The sequence below is a fragment of the Macrobrachium nipponense genome, chromosome 1, assembly GCF_015104395.2.
Source record: "Macrobrachium nipponense isolate FS-2020 chromosome 1, ASM1510439v2, whole genome shotgun sequence".
NCBI classification, from domain to species: domain Eukaryota; kingdom Metazoa; phylum Arthropoda; class Malacostraca; order Decapoda; family Palaemonidae; genus Macrobrachium; species Macrobrachium nipponense.
Window position 1 is genome coordinate 169,392,274 of NC_087200.1, and position 22,384 is coordinate 169,414,657.

Below are 22,384 nucleotides of genomic sequence, written 5' to 3' on the forward strand. Positions count from 1 at the left end.
TTAGAAGCTACAGGGCAGCCCTGAGTTTAGTGTTACGTCATAGAGGTGTTGACATCTCCTCATCCTGGGAACTCTCCTTGCTGTTTAAAGGGTTTGAGTAGTTGTGTTCCCCGAGGGAGCTTCAGCCTCCAATGTGGAATGTTTCCTTGGTCCTGAGAAGCTTCACTAAAGCTCTTTATGAGCCTTTACGTCGTTTGTCAGACAGGAACTTGACGCTCAAAATGGTTTTCGTCCTGGCCTTGGCTTCTTCAAAGAGAGTGGGGGAGCTTCATGGCCTGAGCTATGATATGAAGGACACCAGGGGTTGGGGTCAGTGTCCTTTGAATTTGTCCCAAAATTCATGGCTAAGACCCAGAATCCCTCGGTGCAGGATGACAGGTTCACCACCTTTTCCATTCCATCTCAAGATGACTGCGGGCGGCGATTCTCAAGAGCTCTTGTTGTGTCCTGTCAGGGCTCTGAGTTGCTATCTTAAGAGGACACGACATCTTAGGCTAGGATGTTGTAAGCTTTTTGTTAGCACGGGACGTTCTAAGAAAGAGGTGTCCAAGAATACAATCTCTTTTTGGTTGTGAAGCTATCAGACAGGTGTATTTGACTCCTGATGATTCCACCACCAAGTCTGTGCAGGCTAGAGCACATGACATCAAGGGTATTGGTCCCTCTCTGGCTTTCAAGAAAAATTTTGGCTGTTCATAGAGTTTTGAGCACTGGTACTTGGTTATGCCAGTCCATGTTCACCTCTTTCTATCTTAAGGATGTTGTCCACAGATCTATGGACACTTTCCTTGGGTCTTGTGGTGGCTGCCCAACAGATTGTGTAACTCATCATTGCCCTTAACTGAGCACATTTGTATCGTACCTAAGATGATTGTGTGGAAGAGAGAATGAGTGAGTTGGGTGGTCTCTTTCTCTCTTGTTCCTTTCCTTCTTCCTTTGGGCGGGTTGAGAAATAGACACATCATTTGCTGAACTGTTCTGGTACAGATGTTGGTAGTTTGTTTGCTTTGTGTTCAAATAGTCAAACCTCTATTCAGTAGCATATACTTCACTCTCTAGCAAGGGGGAGTGAGAAGTGATAACAAATCCAGATGCAATGGTTTGTTATCGAATAGTCATAATTTCTCTTTAGTTCCCTACAGCAATGAATTTTCTCTTATATCATTGTATGTAACCCAGTTGGCCGAGTTGTTGGATATCAGTTTATCTAGCTTCTCATGGGCATTAGTCCCTCTCCTGTACGTAGAATTTCTTTTGGAGTTGGACTGGTGGGTTGGCTCCCAGCAGGTTTAGAATGTCTGTACCTCCCACCAAGTACGTATAAGTCTATCCTATTGTTAAGACCAAAGGTTTGTTCGTGTATGAACAAATGACAAATTTTCTAAGACAGTGTGCATTTTTCATACCCACAAACCTGAGGTCTTAACATTTTACTGCCCACCTCTAGCCGCCCCTCTGTCATCTTATGACATCCTGGGTTGGGAAAGACTAAATGTAATAATGTGAGCACGTGGTCTTTGACCAATTTTCACCCAATATACACACACGTTGCCAGATTCACAGGCAGTTTCCTTGCTTTTCAATCTTCGATTGTTTAACCGGATCCAGCTAGGGGCTAGAAACTTATCCTGTTGTTAAGACCTTAGGTTTGTTGCTATGAAAATACAAATTTTCTTAAAAATTTTTTTTTAATAGATGGTAGTGTTGTCTGGTTATTGGTAAGTATTTTGGTATTTGCCAAAGCACCGAGAGAATGCATCTTTTCCTAGGATCTTTTGAAAATTTATGCTTTACGTCATCCAGGCTTTCACATCAGCCCTCCACATCACCGGAAGCTTCTCCTTTAGCACTTTGTGGGCCTTGAAGGCTTGAGGACTCTCCGAATGATACACAATTTGGGGGTTGACCTTACAATCCCCACTGGCGTTGGAATAAAGTGCGAGCATAAGCTGTCTTTCATAGGCTTATGCCCAGGTAGCTTCTTCTCTTCCTCTGTGATGTACGTCCGACGAGGCATTTTTTTTCCAAAAAAGGCCAGTCTCGTCGCAGTGGAAGACTTGCTGAGAACTGTAGCCTTCCTTGATCGTTATCTCGTTGAACGTCTTAATAAAAGGCTTTGGCCGCTTTCTTGTCCAAGCTGGCAGCCTCCCCATGCTGCATTACCGAATGGATGCCAGTCTGTTTACGGAATTTATCAAACCACCCCCGAGAAGCCTTGAAGTCTGGGGTTGCCTTCGACGTCCCTTCTCCTCCGTCGTCTTTGGCCTGGCCAATCAGATCACCGAAAATAGCACTGGCCTTGTGGTAGATTGCCGTCTCGGTTATCATATCGCCAGTGATTTCTTTGTCTTTAATCCATACAAGAAGCAGCCTCTCCATCTCATCATGCACGTGGCTCCTCTTGTTGGACAAAATAGTTACACCCTTGGAAGGTGTAGCTGCTTTGATGGCTTCCTTCTGCTTAAAGGATGGTGCCTATCGTCGACAGATTTCAGCTGTATTCCTTAGCGATCACACTCAGCTGCATGCCAGCTTCATACTTTTTAATTATCTCCATCTTTGTCTCCATAGAAAGCATTCTCTTTCCGTGAACTTCAGCAACATTCTTGGGACCCATGGCTAATTAAGCCAATTAGCCCTCTTACGCCGATTGGACGTATTAAATATCGAGATAAATTGTCTCCCGGGTGCCGATTGGACGTATTAAACGTCGACATAAAAAAGTTTTTTAAAAATTTGCGGAAAAAATACTTATAGGCCTACCAGCCGAAAACTTTTGAATCACGCGCCTTGGGGGATGCTGGGAGCTCACAGATCAAGGCGTTGTTTTGTTTACAATCGTTACGCAAGCGCGCAAACGCGAATTTCTTTCTTATCGCACTAAAAAAGTATCAGTGACACATCTCAGAAATTATTTCGTCACTTTGACATGATTTTTGCACCATTTTAAATTAGCTGTTACTTGGAGTATTATATATGAAAATGTGCGTAATTTCATGTAGAATACAACAAAAAATACTCATGATTGTAGCTTTTATCAGTTCTGAAATATTTTCATATAAATAACGATAAGTGCCAAAATTTTAACCTGCGGTCAACTTTGACTCTACCGAAATGGTAAAAAAACGCAATTGTAAGCTAAAACTCTTATACTCTAGTAATATTCAATCATTCACCTTCATTTTGCAACAAATTGGACGTCTCTAGCACAATATTTAGATTTATGGTGAATTTATGAAAAAAACTTTTTCCTTACGTCCGCGCGGTAACTCTTCCGATAAATTTTTTCGTGCGATTGTCGTAATGTTTGCACCATTTTAAATTAGCCGTTACATAAAGTTTTATATATGGAAATGTGCGCAATTTCATGCACAATACAACTAAAAACAACCCATGGTTGTTGCTTTTATCAGTTTTGAAATATTTTCATATAAATAACGATAAGTGCCAAAATTTCAACATTCGGTCAACTTTGACTCTACCGAAATGGTCAAAAAACGCAATTGTAAGCTAAAACTCTTATATTCTACTAATATTCAATCATTTACTTTCATTTGCAACAAATTGGAAGTCTCTAGCACAATATTTCGATTTATGGTGAATTTATGAAAAAAAAACATTTTCCTTACGTCCCAGCGGTAACTCTTCCGAAAAGAATCAGAAATTTTTTCGTGCAATTGTCGTAATGTTTACACCATTTTAAATTAGCCGTTACATAAAGTTTTATATATATAAAAATGTGTGCAATTTCATGTAGAATACATCTAAAAATGATTGAAGGTTGTAGCTTTTCTCATTTTCGAAATATTTGCATATAAATCACGATAAATAAAAAAAAAACCACATTCGGTCAACTTTGACTCTACCGAAATAGTCGAAAAACGCAATTGTAAGCTAAAACTCTTATAGTCTAGTAATATTTAGTCATTTATCTTCATTTTGAAACAAATTCGAAGTCTCTAGCACAATATTTAGATTTATGGTGAATTTAAAAATAAATACTTAACTTCCCTTCGTGCGCGGATTCTCCGCCGCAAATCTCCTAAATGCGTACGTCGCATTATCGTTATATTTGCTCAGTTTCATATTAGGCGTTTCATAGAGTTTTATATATGAAAATGTGCGTAATTTCATGTAGAATACAACTAAAAATAATTGAAGGTTGTAGCTTTACTAATTTTCGAAATATTTGCATATAAATAAAAATATATAAAAAAAATTTGACATTCGGTCAACTTTAACTCGTCCGAAATGGTCGAAAACTGCAATTGTAAGCTAAAACTCTTACAGTATAGTAATAGTCAATCATTTATCTTCATTTTGAAACAAATTGGAAGTCTCTAGAGCAATATTTAGATTTATGGTGAATTTTTGAAAAAAATATTTGTTTACGTCCGCTCGTTACGAATTCATGCATCATTTAGTGATAATATTTTCTCTGTGTTGCTTTGATCGTTTTAAAATGTGTTATATACCAAAATGATCGCAATTTAGTGTACAATACAATGAAAAAAAATTAACTCGTTAGCTTTAACCGTTTTGCTCACAGCGCAATTTGAATACAATTATATATGAAATTTCGTTTTTGCGCTATCATATATCGCATTATTTTAATCTTGAAAACTAAGCGCACTGTGATTTTTTGAAAAAAATATTTTTTCCGCTTCGGCGAACACTCCGAGATCGCCTCGGCATACGGGAGACGATTTTTATTATACCCCTTCGGTGTAAGAGGGTTAAGTTCACACACAACACGATAAAGTATACAAGTAGAAAGCAAAATCACTAACACGAATTTACGTTAACAAACGAAATATGTATATGTGTAGAAGAGCAGGATCTTACAGCGGTGACTAGCATCAGGAACCAATGGGAGAGCGGGAGGATGATGGCGAGACTACTCAGTTGGCGGCGCGCAAGTTTTAAAATTGTTCTCAGTGGTCCGGGCGAATCTCGGACTTTACAGTACACCCTTTCGCAACCTGAATTATTTTCGTATACAGAAGCAAAAAAATTTTAGTCTTTGAATTCGTAACTTGGATTTTTCGTAAGTAGGGAAAACAAGTGTTGTCATTCAGTTGTTTATGGCTGAAGCGTTTAATCAATGATTATGACGGTATTAATGATACTGTTATCATTCTCATTTGCTCTTTTAGCTGATTTAACTAAAAGATATGATAAATGAAGAAATGGAGGAAATGCTAGCAGTCTAAAAAGTCTCTCTCTCTCTCTCTCTCTCTCTCTCTCTCTCTCTCTCTCTCTCTCTCTCTCTCTCTCTCTCTCTCTCTCTCTCTCTCCCCAAGATTTACCACTAAGTTCGTTGAATCTGACATTAAAAATTTGTATTATCAGGCAGACCATAATAAATGATTAGTCAAATGAAATTCCACAATTTCACTAAAGAGTTATTACATGTTAGGGCAAAATAAGCATTGTTAACAAGTCTAGAGCACCTTAAGGTGGATTGTGACGCCTGTAGACTTTTGCATTTCAGTTAGAGGTGAATTTCGCTTAGCGTTGGGCCCCCAGGAACGGAACCCCTGCCCTTAACCAGGGGCTACCTGTATATGAAAAGATGGAAATTCATGACTTATGAAGGAAAAAGGAGAGAGAGAGAGAGAGAGAGAGTTTGTATTTACAGCTGTTTTGTGATTTTGATTGATTTTACAGTATTTTAACTCTTAAACGCCAAGCCGCTATTTACCAGTGTCTCGTATGCCGGCGGTGTTCGGGAGTTAGCGCCGAAGCAGAAAAAAGTTTTTAAAAAAAATCACAGCATGCTTAGTTTTTAAGATTAAGAGTTCATTTTGGCTCCTTTTTTTGTCATTGCCTAAAGTTTAGTATGCAACCATCAGAAATGAAAAAAATATCATTATCATATATAAATATATAATTGTATACAAATCGTGCTGTGAGCAAATCCATTTCGGTCGAGTTACAGTTGACCAAAGGTCGAATTTTTTATGTTTATCGTGATTTATATGAAAATATTTCAAAATTTATAAAAGCTACAACCATGCGTTATTTTTTGTTGTATTGTACATGAAATTGCGCACATTTTCATGTATAACAGTTTATGTAACGCCTAATAGAATACGGTGCGAAAATTACGACAAGGTGACTAAAGAAATTCTGAGATTTTCAGCAGAGTTACTGTGCGCGGAGGTAAGCAAAAAGTTTTTCAAAAATTCATGGTAAATCGGAATATTGTGCTAGAGTTTTCCAATTTGTTGCAAAATGAAGGTAAATGATTAAATATTACTAGAATGTAAGAATTTTAGCTTACAATTGCGTTTTTCGACCATTTCGGTTGAGTCAAATTTGAACAAAGGTTGACATTTTGGCACTTATGGTGATTTATATGAAAATATTTCAAAACTGATAAAAGCTACAACCATGAGTTATATTTTGTTGTATTCTGCATGAAATTGCGCACATTTCCATATATAAAGCTTTATGTAACGGCTAATATAAAACTGTGCAAACACTATGACAAACTGACGAAAAAATTTCTGAGATTTTCAGCAGTTACAGCACGCGAACGTAAGGAAAAAGTTTTTTCAAAGATTCACCATAAATCGAAATATTGTGTTAGAGACTTCCAATTTGTTGCAAAATGAAGGTAAATAATTGAATATTACTAGAATGTAAGAGTTTTAGCTTACAATTACGTTTTTTGACCATTTCGGTAGAGTCAAAATTGACCGAAGGTTGAAGTTTTGGCATTTATCGTGATTTATATGAAAATATTTCAAAACTGATAAAAGCTACAACCATGGGTTGTTTTTTCTTGTATTCTATATGAAATTGCACACATTTTCATGTATGAAACTTGATGTAATGGTTAATATAAAACGGTGCAAACGTTGCGAGAATCTGACGAAAGAATTTCTGAGATTTTTGGCAGAGTTACCGCGCGGACGTAAGGAAAAAGTGTTTTTCAAAAATTCACCATAAATCAAAATATTGTGCTAGAGACTTCCAATTTGTTGCAAAATAAAGGTAAATGATTGAATATTATTAGAATGTAAGAGTTTTAGCTTACAATTGCGTTTTTCGACCATTCCGGTCGAGACAAAGTTGACCAAAGGTTGAAATTTTGGCACTTATCGTTATTTATATGAAAATATTTCAAAACCGATAAAAGCTAAAACCATGGGTTGTTTATTGTTGTATTCTACATGAAATTGCGCACATTTTCATATATAAAACTATGTAATGGCTAATATAAAACTGTGCAAAAGTTACGACAAAGTGACGAAAGAATTTCTGAGATGTGTCACTGATGCTTTTTAGTGCGAGAAGAAAGAAATTCGCGCATGCGCGCCTGGGTAACGCTTGTAAACAAAACAACAGCTTGATCCGTGAACTCCCAGCATTCCTCAAGGTGCGTGATTTAAAATGTCTCGCAAACTAACTAGGCCTATATCTATTTTTCCGTGAATATTTAAAAAAACTTTTGTAGTCGTTGTATCGTACGTCAATTAAGCACCCAACAGACAATTTTAGTTGACATATAATACGTCCAGTCATTGTTTAAGGGTTAAGTAAAGTATGCTAGTATCATACAGTATTTATGTACAAAAATAAAAATACAAAATTTTGAGACCAATTTAATCACAAAAGCATGAGAATTTTAAATTAATTAAAAAATTAAACATAACCACTACTGCAAGGTTTCTCTAGCATTTAGCAATTGTTGTGTGTCTGAAAAAATTGTGTATGCCAAGTAGTACAGTGAACCTCCATATTCGTGGGGGATGCATTCCAGGCTCCCCTGTGAATAGCTAAAATCTGTAAATACTTAGGACCACTCTAAAAATGATTGGAGCTGCTTATTTTGATAGTTCTAACACAAGAAAACCCCTCTAAAAATGCTTATAGTACCAGAATATTTTAATAGTTTTATCATGAAAATTACATTTGCTCATGAAATGAATATGAAAATACATTATTTAATGAGTTTTTCTCAGTGAAAATTACTGCAAATGGCAAATTTTCTGCTAATAATGAGTAGATATGTTCCTTAGAGAAACCTGCGAATGGCTGAGTCTGTGAATCTTGAGAAAAATGTGAATACAGGGGGTTTTACTGTTGTTAGGTTCCAATGAAAAGTTTAGGCGTCTGTGACTTCGTACTTGGAGCGCGTAAGATCGAGTTATTACTGTATATATTAGGTGTGATAATAAAGAAACAAGACTTATTTCAAAATAGTTTTACAAAATCTACTGAGAAATTATGCGTTGTCCTCTTCAAAGTAATCCCACACGGAACCGGAGTGTAAAGTCCTGCTCCTTGAAGCCCCTTAGCTCCCTCATCACAGTGGCCTTGATCTCTTCTACGGAGGGGAAATGGGGTCCTTTCAACACAGTCTTCAGCCTGGGGAAGAGCCAGAAGTTACACAGTGTAAGACCTGGAGAATAAGGAAAGTGGTTGAGAACTGTGATCTGTTTGTCAGCCAAGAACTACCTCACACTAAGTGAGGTGTGTGCAGGTGCGTTTTCCTGGTGAAGCAGCCACGAATTGCCTCTCCACAGAGCCTGCCTGCTGCACTGCATCTGGTCATGGAGGCGATTGAAGACCTGCTGATAGATGTGGTGGTTGACTGGGTGACTCTGAAATACAAGCTCAAGATGGACCACTCCCTTGGTTGAAAAATGCAATCAGCATGACCTTTATCTTGATTTGGACATACAAGCCTTCTTGGATCTGGGTGAGGTTGGGGTTGTACTGAAAGACCCAGGTCTCGTCTCCAGTAATGACCCAGCCAAGGAACTTTAGATCGTCCCCAACGGACTCGAGTCTAGACGAACATTGACATGGTGCTCCCTATGGTCATCTGACTAAAGCTTGGGCACCATCTTGGCGCACACCTTCTGCATTCCCAGCTCTTGCACCAAGATGGTCCTCGATTGGTCCCTATTCAGGTTGAGCTCCTCTGCTTCATCTGTACCGTAAATCTTTGATCATTCCACACCAGTTGTTGCACTTTGCTAGTGTTCTCAGCTGTCTTCATTGAGGAAGGCTGTCCTGAATTGGGGTCATCCTCCACCTCTGAGGCCACTCTTGAAGCATTTGTGCCACTTGAAGACTCTTGGCGAGGGCATCACATCTACTCCATAAGCTTCTTAAATAAGTTTGAGATACTTGGATGGCCCCTTCCCCAACTTAACCAGGAATTTCAAATTGATTCTGTGCTCAATGTTTGTGCAGCCTCCAGTTGCATGACAAGGCATAACAGCAGTGTGATACAGAACACCCTGAAAAAGTAGCACAGAGTAACCGAGTGAACAATATTATGGGAGAATAATGGTGAGATGTTGTGCAACACAGTGACATAAGCAGTTAGCCAATTTGCATTGAGGCATAAGTGTGGCTTCCACAGTCCCGTTTCTCTATTGTCACACTTCGTATATATATATACCATATGTATATATCGAACTACAAATGTCCTTTAATATCTAATTCGCTCTACCTCGGAATTAATATATTTTCATATATGCTTAACTGAGGGGGAATTTATTAAGCGATAATAGAATTGGCGATCGACAGGCGCGAACCAGCGACCTCTCAATACTAGGACTGGCAGTGAAGCCTTAAACCACCCCGACATCTCTTGCGGTGTCAGGGTGGTTTAAAAAGGCTTCACTGCCAGTCCTAGTATTGAGAGGTCGCTGGTTCGCGCCTGTCGATCGCCAATTCTATTATCTCTTAATAAATTCCCCCTCAGTTAAGCATATATGAAAATATATTAATTCCAAGGTAGAGCGAATTAGATATTAAAAGACATTTGTAGTTCGATATATGCATATGAATCACGGTAATGTGATAGACTTTTATACTATATGTATATATATACCATAGACCCTCATATTCACGAATAGCTAAAATCCACGAATACTTAAAACCCTTCTAAAAATGCATACAACTGCCTATTTTGATAATTAAAAAAAAAAACTCCAAAAATGCCTATACCTGAAATTATTGGTTATTTAAAATGTGTATTTTGTAATTTTATTTTTTGCAGATGGGGAAGATGTAGAGCAGCGTGTATGGGTTGTGCACTGTGCTGACAAATTACCCCAGCAGCAGTGTGTTGTGAGCCACTTCCGACATAAAATGTTACTACCAGAGCTCCTGCAGTTCATAGCTGCTCTTCAGCTTCCAAAATGGGTAAAGCTTAGTCTTTTTTTGTTCAGTTGTGAAACATTGTTTTGGAAATTTGAGTGGAGTAATAGCATTAACAGTAATGCTGTATATTGTGGAATTACATTTGTCATTGTAAAGAAGAAAAATAATGACAATGAAGGTACTGAATTTTCCCTTGATGCTTTATAGGCTTGCCAAGTGTTTGCTTATTGTTAATAGTATTAACCCTCTTACGCCGATTGGACGTATTAAACGTTGACATAAATTGTCTCCCGGGTGCCGATTGGACGTATTAAACGTCGACATAAAAAAGTTTTTTTTTAAATTCGTGGAAAAGTACTTATAAGCCTACCAGCCGAAAACTTTTGAATCACGCGCCTTGGGGGATGCTGGGAGCTCACGGATCAAGGCGTTGTTTTGTTTACAATCGTTACGCAGGCGCGCAAGCGCGAATTTCTTTCTTATCGCACTAAAAAGTCTCAGTGACACATCTCAGAAATTATTTCGTCACTTTGACATAATTTTTACACCATTTTAAATTAGCCGTTACATAGAGTATTATATATGAAAATGTGCGCAATTTCATGTAGAATACAACAAAAAAATACTCATGATTGTAGCTTTTATCAGTTTTGAAATATTTTCATATAAACAACGGTGCCAAAATTTCAACCTTTGGTCAACTTTGACTCTACCGAAATGGTCGAAAAACGCAATTATAAGCTAAAACTCTTATATTCTAGTAATATTCAATCATTTATCTTCATTTTGCAACAAATTGGACGTCTCTAGCACAATATTTCAATTTATGGTGAATTTATGAAAAAAACTTTTTTTCTTTACGTCCGCACGGTAACTCTTCCGATAAATTTTTTCGTGCGATTGTCGTAATGTTTGCACCATTTTAAATTAGCCGTTACATAAAGTTTTATATATGGAAATGTGCGCAATTTTATGCACAATACAAATACAAACAACCCATGGTTGTAGCTTTTATCAGTTTCGAAATATTTTCATATAAATAACGATAAGTGCCAAAATTTCAACCTTCGGTCAACTTTGACTCTACCGAAATGGTCGAAAAACGCAATTGTAAGCTAAAACTCTTATATTCTAGTAATATTTAGTCATTTATCTTCATTTTGCAACAAATTGGAAGTCTCTAGCACAATATTTCGATTTATGGTGAATTTATGAAAAAAAAAATTTTTCCGTACGTCCGTGCGGTAACTTCCGAAAAAAATCAGAAATTTTTTTGTGCGATTGTGGTAATGTTTCCACCATTTTAAATTAGCCGTTACATAAATTTTTATATATGAAAATGTGCGCAATTTCATGTAAAATACATCTAAAAACAACCCATGGTTGTAGCTTTTCTCATTTTCGAAATATTTGCATATAAAAGTACGAGAAACAGAAAAAAAAAAACCCACTTCTGTCAACTTTGACTCTACCGAAATAGTAAAAAAAACGCAATTGTAAGCTAAAAATCTTACAGTTTAGTAATATTCAGTCATTTATCTTCATTTTGAAATAAATTTGAAGTCTCTAGCACAATATTTAGATTTATGGTGAATTAAAAAAAAAAATTTAAAAAAAAAAATTTTCCTTCCCTCCGCGCGCGGATTCTCCGCTGCAAATCTCCGAAATGCGTACGTCGCATTATCGTTATATTTGCTCCGTTTCATATTAGGCGTTTCATAGAGTTTTATATATGAAAATGTGCGCAATTTTATGTAGAATACAAAAAAAATAATTGAAGGTTGTAGCTTTTCTCATTTTCGAAATATTTGCATGTAAAAAAAATATATATAAAAAAATTCGACATTTGGTTAATTTTAACTCGTCCGAAATGGTAGAAAACTGCAATTATAAGCTAAAACTCTTACAGTATAGTAATATTCAAACATTCATCTTCGTTTTGAAATAAATTGGAAGTCTCTAGAACAATATTTAGATTTATGGTGAATTTTTGAAAAAAAACATTTTTTTACGTCCGCGCTTTACGAATTCATGCATCATTTTGTGATAATATTTTCTCTGTGTTGCTTTGATCGTTTTACAATGTGTTATATACCAAAATGATCGCAATATAGTGTACAATACAATGAAAAAAAATTAACTTGTTAGCTTTAACGGTTTGCTCACTACGCGATTTGAATACAATTATATATGAAATTTTGTTTTTGCGCTATCATATATCGCATTATTTATATATGATAATGATATTTTTTTCATTTCTGATGGTTGCATACTAAACTTCAGGCAATGGCAAAAAAAGGAGCCAAAAATGAACTCTTAATTTAATCTTGAAAACTAAGCGCGCTGTGATTTTTTGAAAAAAATATTTTTTCTGCTTCGGCGCTCACTCAGAGATCGCCTTGTCATACGGGAGACGATTTTTATTATACCCCTTTGGCGTAAGAGGGTTAATATTAAAAATTAGCAAATGATTGGAAACAGACCAGCAATATTTTAAACAAGCTTCCACAAAATAGATATCTTTAAATAAAATAATACAGGTAAATGAATAACAATTGAATAAAGACAAGTCAAATGATAGGTAAGTATGTTTATATGTAAGCTGCAGTATAGGTCAGAAAACTTAGGGCAGTAGTGTTTATGGCTCTAAAAAGTACTGTGCAGTATTTCACTTGTATCCATGAGGGATAAGTGCTGAAACCTTGGATAATGCCAAACCATATATGATATACTGTACATTACATTTGGTAATGTAGGGTGTATATATACATACCTTGATACAATTAGATTTAAAGACTTGTGTGCCCATACTGTTAAAATGACAACATTATTGAAGATGGTAGAGATAAGTCTATCCAAAAGACCATATTCACTGTTTTGAATATTCAACCAAGGGACCTTCTTATTGCTTACTGATATAGATGCCATGGCGAGAGGCTGAATGACAGCAAGTCCATCTTCATTCAGTGTATTGATAGTATAGGGTCCACTATAGAAATAGGACAAAAGTATATATGGATGCTCATTGCATTTTATACAGTTAATGTTACGCCCATCGAAATATAAACCATTACTAGTACACTATAGTTGTTCATACACAAAAAAAACCTTTGGTCTTAACAATAGGATAATTTTCTTGTGCCTAGCTGGATCCAGTTAAATCGCAGATGAAAAACAAGGAATCTTGTGAGATCTGGCCTCGTGTGCATATATCGGGTGAAAACTGGTTAAGGACCATGCACCCATGCTACTGCGTTCAGTCTTTTTCTTAACTGCCTGGGTGAGAATTGTGGTTGCCCTCTCTTGACCTTTTACCAGGTTCATTGCCTGTTTTCGCTTGTGATTCTGTGTGTGTGCTTGTATTATGGCTTCTTCTGCTCCTTCTTGGCCTCGCCAATGTGTGTGCCCATGTACTCAAGGTTTCCCTTGTTTGAAAAAGAAACCCTCAAAATTACTGTGTATAATGTGTTTACTTATAAGTAATTCACATTTTATTTTACTCAACACTCGAGTACTTTCAGGCCCTATTTGTGGCCTTTTTTCAAGAGATTCGTAGGTAGTCAACCTGGGTCAAGGCCCAGCAGTCTGCTGGGCCTTGGCCCAGGTTGACTACCTACGTATCTCTTGAAAAAGGGCCACAGATAGGGTCTGAAAGTACTCGAGCGTTGAGTAAAATAAAATATAAATAATTATAAGTAAACACGTTATACACAGTAATTTTGTGGGTTGCTTTTTCAAACTTTAGAAGAAAACTGAAAGAAGTTTTTGTTTGGTTTCCCGTGTTCTAGTTTCCTGGCTTCTTCAGCAACAGACCCACATACCACTTGTAGTAGGTATTGTTCTAATGTTTGTACCATAATGAATCCCTGCCTGGAATGTCGTGTGTGGCCTAGAGAGCAGTGGAAGTTATTTTATAGTAATAGGGAGCATCATAGACAATTTGTATTTTTCATAGCTACAAATAACAGCTAGGAAGGTGGCTCTGTTCCCCATGCCTGCCACTACAGGTGAGAGGAGATATACTTAATAGGCAGTGAAGGAATGGAGTACCCACCCTCAGATACCCATCTTCCCTTTTCTTCCTCCCTACACAAACCCTGGCACTTCCTGGGGAAGATAAAACTTCAAACACTGAACAATTCCAGAGTAGTGATTCAACAGTAAGTCTTGTTTAACCCTCAGTGGATGGGGTAATTAATCAGTGTGCACCATAGACCAGGTAAATTTTGAGGTCAGCAAAATAAAACCAAAATCTCATCAATGGAAAGAGAAACATGCAAATGCACATGGTGTAAAAATAAATTCTAAAAAAATTCTCCTCCCTTCCATGAGAGGTTGAAATGACTATTATTGACAACCTGCTTGTGGGACCTCTTTTGCAAGACAATCATAAATTTTACAAAGTTATATATGATTTTTCTAATAAATGAATTTATTATATTTTGTAAAATTATAACTACAGATCACACAATATCAAGACACATAATAAATCAAATTATTAACAACTTGTGAGCATATTTGTTGTAGAATATTTACATAAATTTACTGAGAATGAAGATGCAGTAGCTTTTTTGGGTCACCCAAATCAGGTGTTAGCATGACCCATGGAGACTGCTAGTAGGGCTCGTAACCTGTTCAGTGGTATTGTTCCCCAGTGTATGGCTAGGTCTCACCTGGTGGCATGGAAGGTACTGCTTCTCAGCCTTCTGCCAGGAATTTTTGTGGTTTCTTCATTTTATTGCTCTTTTCCTTAGCATGGTTCAGCCCACGCCCAGCCTGAGCTATCCTACTCTAGGGAGAGTTCTGTGAACTCAACCACCTCTCTGTCAGGACTTGTTCATCATATTCATTCTTGGTGTGACCAAATTCTAGGCATTGAGGTGGTGGTATTTAATTCAGAACTGTGTTCTGATAATGACTGCCACAGCTCATACTTCTGCGGTGCTTGATGGTCTGTTTTGGTTAGGAAATACCTTAGGGAGCTTAGTTCTGGCTGTCTCCTCTTGTGGCTGGGGGATGAGCAGCTCTGTCAACTTAGAATCAGAGGGGACATATAGGCCTCCTCTCTGGATTACTTGCAGACCATATTGGAATTATGATTCCTGGAAATTTTATCTCCTTGGAAGCAAAATCCTTGGTAAGCAACTAAGGCTTTCTCAGGCCCATGGGCTTTTGAGTTGTCCTTCAGACTACTCTGAAACCTTCTGGTCTGTTTTCCATAGTCTCAGGAAGCACGTGGTATCAAGAGAAGGTTAGCCTCCTGATCTATAGATTGGGGAGTACCCTTCTTCTTCTTCCATGCTGCTGTCACGCCAGAGGAAGTGGTTGTACTGTAGGTGGTGGAGATAACTCTTTGGCATTAACATGGAAGTCAGAAGGTGAGGTAATCCTTCCTGGAACTCCCCAATTACCATTTTCTGAGTGATCTTGATTTCTGTAAGAGAGATAGTTTGTCTTTCTTCTCTTCTTTTCTTAACCATTAACCCTCTTACGCCGAAGGGGTATAATAAAAATTGTCTCCCGTATGCGAAGATGGTCTCGGAGTGAGCGCCGAAGCGGAAAAAATATATATTTTTTTAAAACACAGCGCGCTTAGTCTTCAAGATTAAGAGTTCATTTTTGGCTCCTTTTTTTGTCATTACCTGAGGTTTAGTATGCAACCATCAGAAGTGAAAAAAATTATCATTATCATATATAAATAATGTGATATATGATAGTGCGAAAACAAAATTTCATATATAATTGTATTCAAATCGTGCTGTGAGCAAAACGGTTAAAGCTAACGAGTTAATTTTTTGTTGTTGTATTGTACACTAAATTGCAATCATTTTGGTATAAAACACATTGTAAAACAATCAAAGCAACACAGAGAAAATATTATCACAAAATGATGCATGAATTCGTAACGCACGGACGTAAATTTTTTTTTTTTTTTTTCAAAAATTCACCATAAATCTAAATATTGTTCTAGAGACTTCCAATTTGTTTCAAAATTAAGATAAATGATTAGATATTACTATACTGTAAGAGTTTAGCTTATAATTGCAGTTTTCGACCATTTCGGATGAGTTAAAGTTGATCGAATGTCGAATTTTTTTTATAGATTTTTTTTATATGTAAATATTTTGAAAATGAGAAAAGCTACAACCTTCAATTATTTTTTGTTATATTCTACATAAAATTGTGCACATTTTCATATATAAAACTCTATGAAACGCCTAATATGAAATGGAGCAAATATTACAATAATGCGACGTACGCATTTCGGAGATTTGCGGCGGAGAATCCGCGAGCGGAGGGAAGGAAAGTTTTTTTTTAAATTCACCATAAATCTAAATATTGTGCTAGAGACTTCAAATTTGTTTCAAAATGAAGATAAATGTTTGAATATTACTAGACTGTAAGAGTTTTAGCTTACAATTGCGTTTTTCGACTATTTCGGTAGAGTCAAAGTTGACCGAACGTGGTTTTTTTCTATTTATCGTGATTTATATGCAAATATTTCGAAAATGAGAAAAGCTACAACCTTCAATCCGTTTAATGTTGTATTTTACATGAAATTGCGCACATTTTCATATATAAAACCTTATGTAACTGCTAATTTAAGATGGTGCAAACATTACGACAATCGCACAAAAAAATTTCTGATTTTTTTTCGGAAGAGTTACCGCGCGGACAAAAGGAAATTTTTTTTTTTTTTCATAAATTCACCATAAATGGAAATATTGTGCTAGAGACTTCCAATTTGTTGCAAAATGAAGGTAAATGATTGAATATTACTAGAATATAAGAGTTTTAGCTTACAATTGCGTTTTTCGACCATTTCGGTAGAGTCAAAGTTGACTGAAGGTTGAAATTTTGGCACTTATTGTTATTTATATAAAAATATTTCAAAACTGATAAAAGCTACAACCATGGGTTGTTTTTAGTTGTATTGTGCATGAAATTGCGCACATTTCCATATATAAAACTTTATGTAACGGCTAATTTAAAATGGTGCAAACATTACGACAATCGCACGAAAAAATTTATCGGAAGAGTTACTGCGCGGACGTAAAGAAAAAGTTTTTTTTTCATAAATTCACCATAAATCGAAATATCGTGCTAGAGACGTCCAATTTGTTGCAAAAAGAAGGTAAATGATTGAATTTTACTAGAATATAAGAGTTTTAGCTTAAATTGCGTTTTTTGACCATTTCGGTAGAGTCAAAGTTGACCGCAAGTTGAAATTTGGCACTTATCATTACTATTTATATGAAAATATTTCAAAACTGATAAAAGCTACAATCATGAGTCTTTTTTTGTTGTATTCTACATGCAATTGCGCACATTTTCATATATAATACTCCATGTAACGGTTAATTTAAAATAGTGCAAAAATTATGTCAAAGTGATGAAATAATTTCTGAGATGTGTCACAGATACTTTTTAGTGCGATAAGAAAGAAATTCGCGCTTGCGCACCTGCGTAACGATTGTAAACAAAACAACGCCTTAATCTGTGAGCTCCCAGTATCCCCCATGGCGCGTGATTCAAAAGTTTTCGCCTGGTAGGCCTATAAGTATTTTTCCGCGAATTAAAAAAAAAAAACTTTTTATTGACGTTTAATACGTCCAATCAGCACCTGACAGACAATTTATGTCGACATTTAATACGTCCAATCGGCGTTAGAGGGTTAATGGACTGATAGACTCTCAGGAGTAGTAATAACAGGTTGTGGGTGATGGACAGATTGATCCTGAGGAGAAGCAATATAACGCGCCTTCGAGTTGAAGGCAATTCACTACTGGCAACTTTAAGATTGCATAAGATGAGAGACTGTGTGGCTCAGGGCTTAGTTTTGGTCTTGACTTCAAGGGAGGATGTACTGCCTTCTCTGTCTCACTAAAGGGTTGCTGTTGGTTTTAGTTCATATCTTTCATGATAGTATGTCAGTTATAAATGTAATTTTCCAAAGAAAAGTGCAAGGAAATATTAGAAAAAGCATATTTAAAGCCAAAAAAAGCTACTGCATCTTCATTCTCAGTAAATTTATGTAAATATTTTACAACAAATATGCTCACAAGTTGTTAATAATTTGATTTGTTATCTGTTTTGATATTGTGTGATCTGTAGTTATAATTTTACAAAATATAATAAATTCATTTATTAGAAAAATCATATATAACTTTGTAAAATTTATGATTGTCTTGCAAAAGAGGTCCCACAAGCAGGTTGTCAATAATAGTCATTTCAACCTCTCATGGAAGGGAGGAGAATTTTTTTAGAATTTATTTTTACACCATGTGCATTTGCACGTTTCTCTTTCCATTGATGAGATTTTGGTTTTATTTTGCTGACCTCAAAATTTACCTGGTCTATGGTGCACACTGATTAATTACCCCATCCACTAAGGGTTAAACAAGACTTACTGTTGAATCACTACTCTGGAATTGTTCAGTGTTTGAAGTTTTATCTTCCCCAGGAAGTGCCAGGGTTTGTGTAGGGAGGAAGAAAAGGGAAGATGGGTATCTGAGGGTGGGTACTCTATTCCTTCACTGCCTATCAAGTGTATCTCCTCTCACCTTTAGTGGCAGGCATGGGGAACAGAGCCACCTTCCTAGCTGTTATTTGAAACGAATTGAAGTTTTTTGCCTAGGATGTTGTTCTTAGCTCACTTTTGATAGTGCAGTCACTGTCTTGTCCTCAAAGGATTACTCTTTCCATGTTTTATCCAGAGCTCCATGGTGACCAGACTAATGTCAAAGAATTCTCTTAAGTGGTCTTGTGTCCAGGTATTTTGTTGTAATGATAAACATTATAACACGTGATAGAGTATAAATAGACTCAGGATAAGAAGGCACGCTTTATTATCCTCAGAGAACGCTAGTACCCAGTTTACCTACGTCAAAACAGCAAGAAGAAAAAGTGGCTATGTGCATATGCACCGTCATATTGTTTACATGTGACACAAATCCGACCAAGACACCATTCCTTTCTCTGGTCATCGAGAAAACAGAGCTCAGTGAAGTCCATTCTTTGCTTATTGATTTAGCTAAGTGCTTAGTTTTAAGTTCCAGTTAAATTTTGTTAGTTTAGATTGTAGAGAAATGATTTACTGTGAGTGAAAAGCTGTAATCTGCTTATTTCGTTGGTGCTTCTTGCAATTTATGATATTTAGGCTAGATCCGAGAATTTCGTTCTTACTTATTAATTTCATTACTGTTGTTCATGGAATCATGTACGTAAGTTGAAAGCTAAGTATACAATTTTAAGTTTCAGTTAAAAATTTTTTTTAGTTTATAATGTGGAACAATGATTTTTAATGTGATGAAAAGTCTTAAACCTGCTTTTTTGCCAGTACAAGTCGGCACTTCTTACACTTTAGTTGTTTATTGAACAGAAAGTTGTTTTGAAGAATGTATCATTCTATGTAGAAGTTTTATCTAAAGAAATAATCCACAAATATTAAATATAATCAGATAATCTCTTCAGATAACCTATACATACTAGATGATAGGCTAATTATAAAGTTTCACATTAGTAATTTACTGTTTTATATAGTAGACCAAAAACACTTCATAGACCAAATGGACCATGAGGTAGTGGCCTATCATGAAGGCTACAAATTACGCCTAACTATAAAATTTCACATCTGTGAATTTCATGTGAGAAAGTTACATGTTATAGGCCAAATAGCCTAGGGCTAGATGTAAACAATCTGAGTTAGACAAAAGATGTTAGCCTAACTATGAATTTACATGTAACTTTCTATTTTTATATAGCCTTTACATGTGATCTAGAATACTCTGGATGAGGCAATGCCCTATGCTAGGCTAAGAGAGAACAATTAGGAAACTTCTCATTTTTGGTGTACTAAGTGGTAGTTTAGCCCAAGTAGCCTAGGACAGGATATAAACAGTATCCTAGGTGTAATTAAATAACCAAAAGCCATTTAAAAACAGTGGCTTGTGTTAACTAAACAAATTAGTACATAGGATATTAGTCCAAATGGTATTACAATTGAAATTAAAACTTTGCATAGCTAGTGTATAAAGACTAATACGTACAGCTGTCAAAACTAACTTAAACCTCAAAGGGCTTAAGTTAACATAGATTTCTAATAGAATCTATTACAAATATAGAAACTGTATGAGGAACTACAGAGGTGTCCCTCATTAATAATTTAATACTGATTGGCTTCTAATACATAACAACTTGCTTTATATCACTTCAGGGCTGCCATTATGCAGGACACTCAGTTCAAGTGTTCCGTATCAAATTGCTCAGTTCATTTTGTGCCAGGGGTATGGCTTATATCAATGCTTGGGTATAGTCTTGTTAAAAACAATTAAATTTGCTTGTTCAACAGATATGTACCAAACTTGTAATATTCTAATGGCAGCAAGTTGTGATGATGAAACTGCTCATTTTAAGCTGTGCTGGTAATTTCTAGTGTTCAGTAGGACCTAAGGAAAAGGGAAACTATATTTTTCCAGCAAAACTCCGGCAGCAAATATGTAACCCTTTTTCTCAGATCAAGATTTATGTTTGGGTAAAAACCCGGTAACATCAATCCCACTACCTACCAGGTTATATCAATAGAGGAAAGAGAGGGATAGTATTTGCATGGATAGACCTTCTTATTTTGGAATGTGAAGGGGCATTGCCACTGAAATGACCCTGTTGAATCCAGATGTATCAGGGACACAAATTTCAGGTAGCCATGGTAGAAGCCTTATAGAAGGGGGGGGAATTCTGTCCCCCATTTTACAAGCTAAATTTGGTGCTTTGAACAAAACAGTAATCTGTTTTCCCAACCAAAAAAAAAGAAAAGGGATACAGTAGTGCCTCAGGTTACGAAATTAATCCGTTCCGAAGCAGCCTTCGTAACCTGATTTTTTCGTATCTAGAACTATGTTTTACATGTAAATTGCCTAATTCGTTCAAAGCCCTACAAAAACACCACAATAGATTTTATAATAAAGCTAAATTGACCAATAAACAATGAAATACAACAATTTGGACCATTCAATACTTAACCTAACTGTGACTGTACCTGTAAATAAAGTGTATTAGTGTACAGGGTACAAGAAATGCTGTATGTACATTACGTACGTATGTAGTAAAATTTGGGACCTTACCTTTCGAGTGAGGCGATGTGCGAAAGTGGCGACAGAGGAGGAGGAGGACAAATGGCAGAAAACATTAACAATAAACTTTACGAAACACATTAACAAATGGCAGAAAACATTAACACTTCTTGATTATCTCCATCTTTGTCTCCATAGAAAGTATCCTCTCCTTTCCCGTGAACTTCAGGGCAAAACATTCTTGGACCCATGGCTAATAACGTAATAATTAATTAAGTTCACACAACACAATAAATCGCCAGCGAAATATCCTTTAATCTATTATTTCTAGGGTAAATGTTACTAACACATACCAGAGAATAATAAATAAAGAAAAGGTCAGTATAAACTGACTCGCTCACCCTCCCAAGAGAAGTGTCGGTATGAAACCACCTATGGCGAGTGAGACCACTACCACGAGCCAAATGCCAATAGAATCCTCCCACTACAAAATCCCCCAAGAGGGGAGCCGACCCAACAGAGTGGGGCAGCACCTACTACTACTACTCCATCCCATGCTGCCGACTGCTGCGTCCTCTGGTGGCCATCCTGAAGTTAGCAGACAATCTTGGAGATGGGATGGGTAGGGCGGGATTTCGCTGGCGGACACGAGCCAATCGCCCAGAAATAGATTTTTCCTTACGTCAAAAATTCCCTCCTTTTCTGGGCTCAGCTCGTTGTCGCTGCGCGAAATCGTACCAGAGAAAATAGACAAGATTGCAAAGAAATTCAACAAAATATAAAGGGTCTCAAAGAAAAGATAAAATAAAATTAAAACAATATAATTGCTAATAAAGATACATGTACACAGTGCATACAAATAAGAAAGAGTTAACTTATTATACTTAATGCTAACTAATATTTCTTAACTTAAGGTACTATACATATACAGGAGAAATATCATATATGTACAAATAGTGGTAATCTGTGTAAAAGCTTTATGTATCAAAAACAATGTAAGCAATTAATATACAAGTTGAATAAAACAAACTCAACAATAATAAAATATAAAAGAATGTATATGACTTAATATACAAAAACCCGTAACCATTATGATAAGATGTATCTCCTAGCATAAAAATAAGGAGATGACATTCACGAGATCAGTAATCATCACAAATGTGAGTGTCCCTAGCAAAAAA

General features: G+C 36.3%; 1 protein-coding gene across 3 annotated transcripts in view; it reads left to right on the top strand.

The window, feature by feature from the left end:
* Positions 1-22,384, top strand: part of LOC135219814 (thioredoxin domain-containing protein 16-like) — a 439,137-nt gene that overhangs the window by 139,288 nt on the left and 277,465 nt on the right. For all 3 annotated transcript variants that reach the window (XM_064256898.1, XM_064256899.1, XM_064256900.1), the window contains exon 8: positions 10,028-10,173. In XM_064256898.1, coding sequence (XP_064112968.1) covers positions 10,028-10,173 — 146 coding nt within the window. The remainder of the gene's footprint in view (positions 1-10,027; positions 10,174-22,384) is intronic.